This window comes from Balearica regulorum, chromosome 4, assembly GCF_011004875.1.
Source record: "Balearica regulorum gibbericeps isolate bBalReg1 chromosome 4, bBalReg1.pri, whole genome shotgun sequence".
Lineage (NCBI taxonomy): Eukaryota > Metazoa > Chordata > Aves > Gruiformes > Gruidae > Balearica > Balearica regulorum.
In genome coordinates, this window is record NC_046187.1 from 35,349,749 (window position 1) to 35,363,230 (window position 13,482).

A 13,482-nucleotide genomic window follows, 5' to 3' on the forward strand; every position below is an offset into this window, starting at 1 on the left:
TGGGTGTTTACAGAAACATAGAGAGCATTGTTCAGAGATAAGTAATTAATTGGATGGCATTCCACTTACTGTACCAGTTTATACACAAATGTAATTTACATTGTGTTTATATACATTGTTATTCAATTTAGATTTTTGCTTGGAAAAAGTCTCCAGAATATATTGCCCTTCTTTCACATGATATTTTCTTCAGATGTGCAAACTTTCCTTTTGAAAACATAAAAAGTAAACGATGCAGTAGAAAACACTAGTTTCTTCAGGGAATGAGGACCAAAGAAAAGCCAGACCAAAGCAAGCCTCACAGCCAAAATCTATCATGGCAGTATAGTACTATTCTATGACCTTGTCTTTATGGGTAGTTTGGATTTTGAATGATTAGAGACTACATACATAAGACAGCTTTACTGGCCCCAACAATTTGAAATATGCATGTTTGCAAAGTGTCGTATCTGTTCCAATTAGGAACTACAGAAGGGATATGGAACTGTGGGATTGAGGTAAATTAAGGTAAATCTTCATGATACTCTAAGGAATCTTTTATTACGGAATCATTTTACAAAGGTTATCTACAGTGACTAGATTTTCATCTGGAGGACATTTGGATTTGCAGCATACATAGCCAAAATTCTTGTTTTTCTACAAATATAAAATAAATGGTTCTAACATTGTCTTGAAATGCTATAGTCTTGAAAACAGAAAAGGAGGTAATCTGAAGCACAGAATGCTGTATTGATCTTTTATAGCTACATTTGAAACTGTGTTACCTTTTGCAATTTCAATCTTGACACTTCCAAAAATTGCCCTGAAAAAAATTTAACTCTTAATATTCCAAATAAAGTTATTAGGTAGAAGAGCCACTTTTTACTGTTTTGCTCTGGGCATCATGCAGCATTTAACTGACTTTTTCTGTTAGGAGAATATACTTTAAACTGAAAATATTTCTTTCTACATTTTGCATCCATATTCGGCTGGTTTTTTTGGGGGGACGGCATGTGTAATTATAGAAAGTTGAGTTAGTTATACTTATTTCTTAGCAACACTGCCTTTATTGCCATCTGACATATTGGAGGTAAAGCACATCACTATATTTAAAATGCACGACCACTGGCGCACATGAGTGGTACTGGAGTTGAAGACATCAACATAAACTAAACCCCGAACACAGAAATGACATGCTGTTTCTAACAACTATATCATCTTGAAAAAAGATGTTAGTCTCAAGGACAGCAAACAATTCTTCTCTGTATAAAAATGTTACTCTTATGATTCAATTTTCAGCAGCGATGTTTTAATCAATATACCTTTTTTCTTCCCTAGTTTGAAAGACTAAATCTTGCACTTCAGAGAACACTTGCAAAACACAGAATAAAAGAAACCAGGTATGTATGTGTGCTGGGTTTGCAACTAACTTCACTGCAAAAATGTTTTGCAGACAGTTCATGAGGACTGGGGTGGTGACTGGGAATCAGGACTTCTGGAATCTGTTTTCAATTATCTTGTCAAATTGGTTTGTAACATTTCATGTAATGTAAGTTAATAATGATTTAGTTAATCTTAAAATATTTACAAATATTTAAATCACTCACAAAGTTGACTTAATGGGTGATTTTGTGCAGGCAAGAACTATGTTTAAAATGAGCAAGTGTTTTGGAGGAACTTGGAGACTACTCAGGCATAGATGGAAAGGTATATATGATTGCATATGGATCTAGCCCAGTGTTTCTAAGATCCCAGGAAAATAATTTTAAATGCAAACAATTAGTATCATACAAAAAAAAAAAAAAAAAAAGTCTTCTGATACAGTGAACAATCATATGCTCCAGATACTGACATACATGTTTTCACTGGCCTCACTTGGCTTCTGGTTTCTGTTTCTGAGGATCTCAGCTTGCTTTTCAGCACTCCTTAGTACTAATCCAATATTAATCATTTGAGCCTTGTAGGAAGTGAGAATTTCTTAGTGTCTCATTATACATTGAAGATTCAATTTATTGAATGCATCTGAAAAAATAAGCCCCTCAGTTTAAATTTCCTTTCAAAAGTGGAGAGAAATAATGAAGCTAGAAACTACACTGTCGCTCACCACAATAAGAATAAATAATTGCAATGTATCTTTTAAATTATACTTGATATTTTCAAAGCACTTAACATGCATTGGCTGAACCAAAGATAGCTAGTCAGACATGCATTGTAATTGCTGACTGGCTTATTGATATTAATATTTTCCCTATCTTTAGTTATGTGTTGCTTCCTGGCATATTAGTTTGAAACAAAAAATTATTATTCTATTCTGAATAATGCAATAATGAAAATGTAAACCAGATCTACATGTTTGTATTTCTTTTGCATATGAATATATCTAAGATATTTCAAGTGAAGAAGATATTTCAAGTGAAGAAATTCAGAAAGTATGTATCAAAGTATGTATTGCTTATATGGAGGTTAATCTGGGCTACCTGTCCTTCTCATCATTTTGGGTTTGACATTCAGGTTGCCATTTATTGACCTTAGAGAACTCAGAGGGCTGCCATTTTCTGTCACAGAATCTGGATTACTACCAATGAACAAGTAATTTTGAAGTTCATAGTTGTTATTCATATTTCCTCTCAAAACAGAAATACCTTCTCACCTCCTTTGAATATAATGCAATGTAATTCCAATAAACGCTTGAATATAAATTCCAGTTATATTATATGAAATATAGTTATGGCTTCAAGCAAAAAACCTGAACCAAACAAAAACTGAGATTGTTGCAGCCTAGGAGTTTTTAATCAATGACAGTCTATAGCCAATGACAGTCTATTTGGCCTCAATCCATAATCGGACCTCAGACCACTAAAACTTTAATTTATCACAAATGCACAGCATAATCTAAGATCCTGCCAAGACCCCATTTTGAATTAATGAAAACCTGCCTATTTCATCAGCAAAACTTAGTTTATACGCATTAAAGACAGGGTAGGTAACTTCTGTTACTTACTATTTTTACCATGCTTATCTTGATTTTTCAGGGGTTTTATTTATATTTTTATTATCTTTACAGAAAAACTGGTGATAGAGAAGATTTTGAAAAAATAATCAGTGATCATGCTAATGCAGGAGGTAATGTAAGCCTGTTTAATAATAGATATATAAATATATAATTATATATGTTATATATATAAAATAATATATCTATATATAAATTAGTCTTGTTACTAAGAAATAACTTCCTCCATGTAAGGGCTGCAGTGATGCTGACAACAGAGAGGCTAAACTGTGATCTCTGCCACTAACAGTTCAGAGTGTCAAAATCTGAGCTAGAGACTAGTTTCTCAAGTCTGAGCTGCCATAGGATCATCCACCCCTAAGAACCAACATCTAAAGGCAGTTGCAATGTACATTCAGTAATAAGTTACAGTTTTATACTCATGAAAGACTGTTTGATCCTTTTCATCTTCTGAAGGACTGTAGTCTGATGGAAGAGAACTGTTGTAATTTGCAATATGGACCTCTCTGGCTACATCTTTAATAATACATTAACATTTCCAGGAACTGAAACATGGTCTTCTGTACACTTAAACTGTTAAACTGGTCCTGGCACACAGTTGGCCTGTGACAAATAACACTTTTCCAAATGATTCCCAGTAACTGTTGGGGAGTTGGAACATTCCCAACAGTCAGTCTGCATGCAGCTACCCTGTTAAAACAAATTTACTAGCAAAGATGTGAGCTGTTCTGTGCCAATTGGCCTCAGTGCTCTGGAATATTCCTAGGCTCATTTAATTTATTGGATCAGGCATAGTACTTGTATCTGCATGTGTGCACAGATCCTATCTTATTCTTACTTTGTATTCTTATTTTAAGTTTTTAAATTCTTATTTTATTTCTTTATATTGAGTAAGGGGATTGGGTTAAATCCTGTGCCAAAATGGGCAATCATTCTGTCTACATCTCTACAAAGAACACTGAGTCTTGGATCTTTCCAAACTACAAGCTATTGTCTCCCTGTTTTCCAGGCACATGAGTACGTCTCTGGTTACAGCAGGACTCCTAAATGAGAAGGCCCTCAGGTGTCAGTGCTGGATCAGGGAAGGATATTGCTAATTTGATTTGGTCTAGGATGAAAAAAAAGCCTGAGATTCAGCGTGATGAGTGCAGTTCTGACTAAAATGTGGTTCCATGCAGGTGTTCCTGTGGAGACTCTACGGGAATCTCTTGGTGAAGAGCTATTCAAAATATGCTATGAAGAGGATGAACACATATTAGGGGTTATTGGGGGAACTCTTAAGGACTTCTTGAACAGTTTCACTACTCTGCTGAAGCAGAGTGGCCACAACCAAGAAGCAGGAAAAAAGGACAGACTTGAAGATGCTTCCATATTATGCCTGGAGAAAGATCAGGACTTCTTAAATGTGTATTATTTCTTTCCTAAGAAAATCACGAGTCTTATTCTATCTGGTATTATTAAAGCAGCAGCTCATATTTTGTATGAAACCGAGGTGGAAGTGATGCTCATGCCTCCTTGTTTCCATAATGACTGCACTGAGTTTGCTAATCAGCCTTATTTGCTGTACTCTATACAAGTCAAAAGTGCAAAACCTTCCTTATCTCCATGTAAACCACAGTCTTCTCTTGTGATTCCTGCCTCTATGTTCTGTAAGACTTTCCCATTTCATTTTATGTTTGACAAGGATATGTCAGTTCTTCAAATTGGAAATGGGATAAGAAGACTTTTGACCAGGAGAGAATTTCAAGCTAAGCCCAATTTTGAAGAGTATTTTGAAATTCTTACCCCCAAAGTAAGCTGCACTTTCAGTGGAATAATGACAATGCTAAATATGCAGTTTACTGTACGAGTCAGAAGATGGGATAATACTGATATGAAATCATCCATGGTAAGAGATTTTTTATAACCATTACTTCTGTGAGGAATTTGGTTTCTTCAGATAGTGTTAAAATAGCCACAAAACATGGTGCACTTTGCATTGTCTACCTCTCAACATCTAATACAACTGAATAATAATGATTTATTAAGGGCACTCTAATGTAATTCAGATTCTAAAGTTAATATTCAGTCAAAATTCTGCTTTAGGACTTTTACATGAGTAAAATTTGACTGCTAACTTGATTTTATAAAAAAAAATAATTTGAAATATTGAGATAAACTCAGTACATTGAGATAAAGCCAATGACATGCCATGCTGCTGAGAATAAGGGCATCTCCAACACAAAGACAATGGCAGGGAAAGCTTTACCAAAGTGCCCCTCAATCATCTGGAAACACAGCTGGGGAAAAGATTTGGGGAAAGAAGTAGAAATTTCCTGTGTTCATTTAGCCTTTGGTATCTTTGGTATTTTGATATCTTTGATATTCTGATGCCTTCATCAGATGCAGTCGCCAAAGGTCCCACTTAGTTTCAAGTGATGGGATTACTTACTATCTTGGCTGAAGCTTGGTCTGTGGCACATGACCTGGGACAGTAAAAAGCATTGCATATTCAATGACTGCTTTTATTCATCACTGGCCCCAGCTGAATTTCAGCTTATATATACCTGAGGCACTCCAGGATAAATTACCAGTTCAGACTCAACACTCCAAGAACTTAAGAAAGGGAGTAAAAGATTTCACCCAGTTATTAATGAAGTGGGAGATACTTCATCTCAGATGTAGCTTAGATTAGATACTTCATCTCACATCCATTTCTGCACTAAGCAACAGTTTAATGATTACAAGGGGTAGTAGACTCTGCTTTGCTTTTGCATGTACTTATATATGCAAATGTCTATTACCAAGTAACAGGTTTTCTCCAAACAATAGTCTTTCAAAGCAATGTTAAACAGAGCTCTGCAGCACCATGCACATTACACAATTGAATGCGGAAGGGACATAAAAAGACTTCCACACATATTTTGGTTTTTTTAGAACATTAAAATGGGATATTTCTGGCATTTACGCCTTTAATTTTAAATTGCAGTGAGTATTGAACATCCTATGATAAAATTGAAGCAGATTTTCTCACTTTATCTTACAAAGAAACTGGTGCATGAACCAAACACTGGAGTTATTAGCAGAAATTAATAGGCCACTATAGTCAGTAACATTTTATCAATAGATGAAAATGCACAAAATTCTTCTTTTGGTTTTTTTTTTTTTTTCTTCCTAAACTAAAACTGATACTGACACCCAAACATAATTACATAATTAGGGGTTTATCCTTAAGTTGTGGTCTAACTTCTGCACCAGAAGGCTCAAGCAAAATAAATTTATTTGATAGCTCTATGATTTAGCACCCCACGTTTTCCCTTTAGCAATTAAATGACATTGTAAGGACTATGGACCAGTCTGATTTTCCTACGTTTCAGCAAGATGTATTTAATCTAATTCTTCTTGCTTCTAAATCATTGCCTTGCATTTTTTGCATGAATTCTTGTTTCTTCAACTGTTTCAGGTAATGGATCTTAAAGGCCAAATGATCTATATTTTTGAATCCAGTGCCATCCTATTCTTGGGATCTCCTTGTGTGGATAGACTGGAAGATTTCACAGGACGTGGATTGTACCTCTCAGATATTCCAATTCACAATGCCTTGAGAGATGTTGTTCTGATAGGAGAGCAGGCCAGAGCTCAGGATGGACTGAAGAAGAGGTTAGGAAAGCTAAAAGCAACCCTTGAGCAGGCCCATCAAGCCCTTGAAGAAGAAAAGAAGAAGACAGTAGATCTTCTGTTTTCAATTTTTCCTGGAGAAGTTGCTCAGCAGCTGTGGCAGGGACAAGTTGTGCAAGCCAAGAAATTTAATAATGTCACAATGCTTTTCTCTGACATTGTTGGATTCACTGCCATCTGTTCCCAGTGCTCACCTATGCAGGTTATCACCATGCTTAATGAGCTTTACACTCGCTTTGATTACCAGTGTGGAGAGCTAGATGTCTACAAGGTACACAATTTACTGCATTTCTGTGGGGTTCTGGGGCAGGAAAGGAAATGAAGACTAAATAGGACAGAGATTAACAGAAGTCCAAAAATTATTTTGACCTAAAGCTTCATTATAAGAAAGACATGTTAAGATAAATCACAAAGCAAACAACAACAACAAAAAAATCAACAGAATCAGCCATTCATGCAGCCAAGAGAGAAACCCATCAAAACTTAAGAGTTAATTTTAAAAATTAATTTCAATTCCAGTGATGTGATCTGGAGTAAATAGGTGTTTAATGTAGCTATGGGTGCCTGACAGCAGGTAGGCAAGGAAAAGTTTTTTAGCATCATGCCCAGCAATAAATACAGGTTGTGTAATTTTTCCTTTTGAATGGTACTACAGGATCTGCCCAGGACTTAAATAATTTAGCAGGACAAATAAGACTCAGTCAATATGCAGGTAGAATTCTTACTGAAGCCACAGACTATTCTGTATGTCAAACAGTGTAACACTAAGGAACAAATATGCCTGTTTTAGGTTGAGACTATTGGAGATGCCTACTGTGTCGCTGGAGGTTTACACAAAGAAAGTGAAACACATGCTGTTCAAATAGCACTGATGGCCCTGAAGATGATGGAGCTGTCAGATGAGGTGGTGTCTCCCCATGGAGAGCCTATCAAGGTCATATATTTTATTGTATTCGTATGGTTAAAGTGGGCATTTTTGTTTGTCTAATTGCCTTTGGGGTTTTTGTCTCAAGGAAATTTCACATCATTGCCTTAGCACAGATAAGTTGGGGAATCAAGTGTGTATGGCTGGAGAGGCTAACCTCTTTACTTCTATGAATGAGAGTTTTGTGGAGAGGTAATGATGAAACAGAGATCTGAAAATCAACCCAAAAGACTTAAATGCAGTGAAATCAATAGGTGCACACTGACATGCTGCAGTTTTTGTCTCAGTAGCAATAAATTTGTTAGTGGCATGGAATATTCTGTTTCTGTTTTCTAATGAGGAGACTAATCCCCTCTCAAAATTAGATCCAATGAGAACATCTAAGTATTTTGAGGCAATAGGTATAGATATGAATCATCAAAGACATGCTCTGATTGCAGTAATCCACACATCTCTTTAAAGGATTCTATTGCTGTGCTTTAGTCAGCTACTGAACCACAGCCATAAGATAATGGTGTTAATGCTGTCAGAGCAACTGTTAGATTCAGAGGTCATTATATTTATGGCTTCCTTTCAATGAGGACTTATGTATGTACTGAACTTTTCATGTAGGTTCACCTCTCACTGATGAAAAAAAGAGAAAGACCTGGGTGCATGACAAATGATGTGGACTTTCTACTAAGTTCGAATGTCCTGGAATGGGGTCCTATTATTTTTAATACAAGTGTCTCAGTTCATTATGTCTTTCATTTGCTCATTTTAAATATTTATTTGTTCATTTGTTCCTTTAGAAAACTTCAGGCTTCTTTGATTTTAGATTAAGGAATATTCGTATTCCAAGACAAAGAAAATGGTTATTAAGAGGATTGCATGCTCCACATTTATACAGAGAACAGCAGTATCATAAATAAATGTCATTCTTTTTGTATTTCACAGTATCAAATTAAATTATGCTTAAAAATCTGGAAACACCTTGACAGTATTATAACATGTTTATAATTTCCATGTAAATGTTACCTCTATAATTTTGAATGAGGAATGCTATTACACTTTAAAAATAATTTTAAAATAGAAAAAAAAAATATTGTGTAAGTACCTACTAGGAGATTCTTAGAAGAAAACTGAATATTTCTATTTTTAATGAAAGCATGCATCTATTTTAATGAAATGCTTCGTGAAAGCATTGGCTGTTTTGCAAAGCAACAAATATGTCACACAGTCTACTGTCATTTTATATATGAATTGTGAAAGAAAAAGGCATGACTGCAAACTGCTTACTTTAAATCAGACTTGTATATCGAGGTACAGATTTCAGCCATCTTTGCTGGGTGTGTGGATTTTACTTTTGTTGCAGGCTTTTCTGCTTTTCCACTCAAAATTAGAAATTGTGACTTCTTCATAATGATATATTGTCTTGATATGTAAAGAGTAGCACACATAGTAGATACTCAAGCTTTCCAACATCATGCCATCACGTGTCAGAGTGCTCTTCTGAAGAAAACACGTCTACGTATGTGTAATGCACTTAAGAACACATCCAAAAAAAAAAGAAAAAAAGAAAAAAAAAAGAAAGCAGCACCAGCTAAGCAAAACTCAAAAATCTGAGTATGAGTTACAAAGAAAAGGTTTCAAAATGTTTAAATTCCTGTATAATTTGATTAAATGTCAAAATTCTGTCCTCTGGGATTGGGATTTACTCTATGTGTGACCTCGTTCACTCTATCTCAACTAGAGTTCAGTTGGAACCACAGCATTTAGATCCTGTCTTTGCTCTTCCTTAAGACTTGTCTTCTGACCTTCACAGCAAAGGAAGTACTATTCATTAACTGTCACCAGTCTAACATCATTGTCTCATGTAATTCCTCCCAGGAAAGTATCCAAGTGTCATAGTAACTCCTGCTGATGTTTCTAGATCAATTTACTGCCACAGAGACCAGCATTATCAGAGTCATATCAGATGAAGGATTACTTACTACAAATGCAAAGCAAGGCAAATTTCAGCTGGTTTTCTCTCCGTGAACAGTGATGACCAGAATGCAGGCATTTTAAGGAGACTGTGCTAACTCAATTTATATTAGTAGCCCACGATTTTTTTTGTAATAGAGGAAGAATTTAATGATTTTACTTTACTTTAACCATTTTATTTTACTTAGTTATGCTGTTTTCTGTCTTTTATTTAAAGATGCGTATTGGCCTTCATTCTGGATCTGTCTTTGCTGGAGTCGTTGGGGTTAAAATGCCTCGTTACTGCCTTTTTGGAAATAACGTAACCCTTGCCAATAAGTTTGAATCTTGCAGTATACCTAGAAAAATAAATGTCAGCCCAACAACTTACAGGTACAGTGCTTCATATCTGTAAAATGTCCACCTGAAGTAGTTACTGTAATAGTTCATTGTCTTCCCGTTGTTTTTTTTTTCCCTCTGAAGTACTGCTGTTTATTTTCGTTCTTCTCTTTTTATCTGACTGCTCATGAATGCACCAGGGTTATTTTTAGTCAGAATGCAGCCAGCAGCAGCAAGAAAAAGGGTGAAACAGAACAGCTGATATTTATTTTTCAGTCGTTACATTTAAAATAAATAGGACTGTCTTGGCCAGTTTTGCTTCTTACCCTGCAGCTGTATACCTCTTGGCTTTTTTTTTTTTTTTTTTCCTTCTCTCATATAGTTGGCTCCTCTTTGAGTTATGTGGCTTTCAGTGTGAACTCGATGCCAAACTGGCTGCAGGTGTCCTTGAAAATAACAGCCTAACTGAAGAATTATTAAACTTCACCCTACAGATCTTCATTCTCTTTTGGTTAGGGAAGACCAGTGAATAGATTGCAATGAATCAACCACGCCAGTGTTTAGTTTATAGAGGTCTTGATCCCAACTCAGTTTAAACCTTTTAGTATGGAACTTAGGCTGTACTATTTATCCACTCAGATCAGACATTTTTAGTAAAGTGTTCTACGTGATTATGCAGACAGCTAGCAGGCTCTCCCATGGGAAATACAGCATCATTCCTATGTCCTCTGAACCTAATAGTGTCTTCTGTTTAATTGTACGTAAAAATCACCTTGCAACATGTTCATGGACAAGTAATAGTGTCTTATAGGTGCCAGGCAGAATAATAGGAAACTCTTTTGATTTTGATGGTAACAGCAGTCTACATCTGAACTCCAGGTCTGAATTTTATGCTGCTGAGCTGATACAGACTATTGTTTCTTCCAGAGTGGCCAAAAGTTTTATAAGAATGAACTGTAGAGGGTGGATCTACTAGTAGAAAGTGATATTGCTGGCTGGGTAAAATAACCAGAAATATGGATATAAATTGTTTGGGTTTTTTTTCCTTTTAAGGAAGCTCTTCTGCCCTCACTGTATGTAGCCTGGACAGTCAGTTGTTCCTACTTAGCTTGTACCCACTGCCGTGTATGTGATAATGCCTTGTGGCAAGGTTCTGTGGCCAACGTCAGACAGGGAATTTGGCACAGGACCCTGACATCCCCTGCAGCATGTGCTATGTGACTTACAGGGTGCCAAGCTTTAGATTATCTTGTATAGGTAATTTAGAGAAAAGTAGCACAGGTATTAGGACACACAGTAAGTAACCTTTTCCATCATGCACTCTAAACAAATACAGAGATAGCATCGCCAGTGCTTATATATTATGTCAGAAGAACAGTGCTGGCCAACAGGGATTTTTTTTCCATGTCCATATGGAAAATCATTTTGAATGATACTGGCTACAGTCTTTTCTGAAAACCATTAGACACTTCCTCCAGCCAAGACTTGCCTATAACTTGTGGCATAAGTATGTTTCTGCATGGCTGTGTATTCATCTCAAGAGAATATTTGAAATGAGTGTACTGTTGAAAAAAAAAGAGAATTAATTCTCTGAGTGCCTAGAAAATAGACCATTTGGTTAAAAGGTAAACTATTGTTATTATTGGTGCAGTATGTTTGGTTTTTCCCCCTGAGTGAATGATGTGTTACCCTCCCTTTTGTTTAGTTTTTTTTTTCTTTTTGATTCATACACCAATTCTAAACATATATTGATACCATTTTGGGACCTTGCACATCTGCTGTATATTGCAGTAATTGTTTAGAAATTTAGATACCAGTCATCAGTATTTATCCCTACAGATTAGCAATCTGTGTTTCAGATATAGAAGACCACTGGGTTCAGTGGACCCAAGTGTGAAAAAGCAAAATTATTAGGATTGGTAAGAGGATCTGAATAGTTTAGTTAATAAGCTTTCAGTATTTCCTTAGTTGAAACATTAATTATGGTGACAGTTTCATGTGCAAATCTGAGCTAGCTTCCAGTACTAAATAATTTTTGAAAATATTTACAACAAACATAGCACCTACCTGCAAAAAAAACATTTGACAAGACAAAAAAAGAGAGGCAATACTCCTGTTTGCACTGGTGCACAAGTTAATAGGTTATCAAGGTTACCAAATAAACTATTTTTTTTTATATTTTCAGCAAAGAACATATAAATTTAGGTTATCAAGGTTACCAAATTCTTATTAGTTTCAGGAAATAACAAATAAATAAATATTAAATTAGATTCTGCCCTGCTATATTCTGCCATGCCGCACATGAAGAATTCTTGAATGCCTGTACTTGTAGTAACCGTTAGTGACTTGTTAATTTTTAATCAAGATGATCCATCTTTGTTCTAGGTTGTTAAAGGAATATCCAGGTTTTGTGTTCACACCTCGCTCAAGAGAAGAACTTCCACCAAATTTTCCCAGTGATATCCCTGGAATTTGCTATTTTCTGGATGCTTATATTCAAGGAACAAACTCACAGACTTGGTTTCAAAAGAGAGATTTGGGAGATGGCAATGCCAATTTTTTGGGTGAGGAAACAGGAATAGACTAAGTTGTACATTCACAAGTGTATAGAATAAATTTATAAATATTTTGATTTTTTGTATAAATTGAAAATTTTTAAAAATGTATGGAACATGAAAGCACTTCAGATTGTTAACATCTGAAAGCCAGTATTAAAATTTCAGGAAGTATGCCACTGACTACTTTTCATTTTTCCTTTGCATAAGGAACATAGTCATTAAAACTATATTGCAACTTCACTGTTGAAAATGCTACTAAAAACTACGCTTTCCCTGTGGTAATTTGTAAGTGCTACGTAACAACTCTCTCAGTTCTCTCTGTGCTGAGAATTCTAGATGTATTGTACATGCAGTGTGTCAGGAAATGTAATGTGCAAGTGATGCAGCCACATGCAGTGTTGTGAGCTGGTGCTTACCAATGACTATTAAAAATACATTTTCTTAGTGATTCCATAAGAAAATATCCATTAAAATATTGTCATTGCTATTACATACTTCTTCCAGTGCATCATTTGGGCCCCATCCTAGAAGCCGCTGACCATCTTCTAACACTGACTGAAGTCAATGTGTTGAGGGTGCTCAGCGTCTTCTGGATCAGGCTGCTGATTGTAGCTAATACACATATACATAGCAGAATTTGCTGCTTATTGTTTCATGAACTTTATTTTGTGTATAAAATGAATATAGATTAAAACATTGTATAATCACATACTAAAGTCTCTGTAATAAACTATTTTAATTCTTGGGTTTTTAAAATACTTTACAAAAAATAATAATATCCACTTGCTATTATGTATTAGAGCAATAAATGTTTTCTTTTTGATGTCATTTAAATTTGAAATGTTTTAAAAGAAGTGTAATAAAACATGCTTTGGAGTGTTTGCTTAGAAAGGAAATTCCAATCAGACTGTATAAAACGGAACAGAAGCACATCAGTTTAAAGCTGTGATCCTTATTCAAGGACAGCAGCGTGGATATGACATGTTATTGAAATGCCTATGTTATACTTGCTTGTTGCCAGGTGAACAGAAATGCTTTAAAACCTATGAACACGTACATGAAATATTCGT

The 13,482-nt window shown here is 35.4% G+C and overlaps 1 protein-coding gene across 3 annotated transcripts in view; it reads left to right on the forward strand.

The window, feature by feature from the left end:
- Positions 1-13,240, forward strand: part of GUCY1A1 (guanylate cyclase 1 soluble subunit alpha 1) — a 36,660-nt gene extending 23,420 nt beyond the window's left edge. For all 3 annotated transcript variants that reach the window (XM_075751758.1, XM_075751761.1, XM_075751759.1), the window contains exons 3-9: positions 1,318-1,379; positions 3,044-3,102; positions 4,168-4,877; positions 6,432-6,917; positions 7,437-7,580; positions 9,754-9,908; positions 12,240-13,240. In XM_075751758.1, the coding sequence (XP_075607873.1) occupies positions 1,318-1,379; positions 3,044-3,102; positions 4,168-4,877; positions 6,432-6,917; positions 7,437-7,580; positions 9,754-9,908; positions 12,240-12,441 (1,818 nt within the window). In that variant the 3' untranslated portion in view covers positions 12,442-13,240. The remainder of the gene's footprint in view (positions 1-1,317; positions 1,380-3,043; positions 3,103-4,167; positions 4,878-6,431; positions 6,918-7,436; positions 7,581-9,753; positions 9,909-12,239) is intronic.
- The last annotated feature ends 242 nt before the right edge of the window (positions 13,241-13,482 follow it).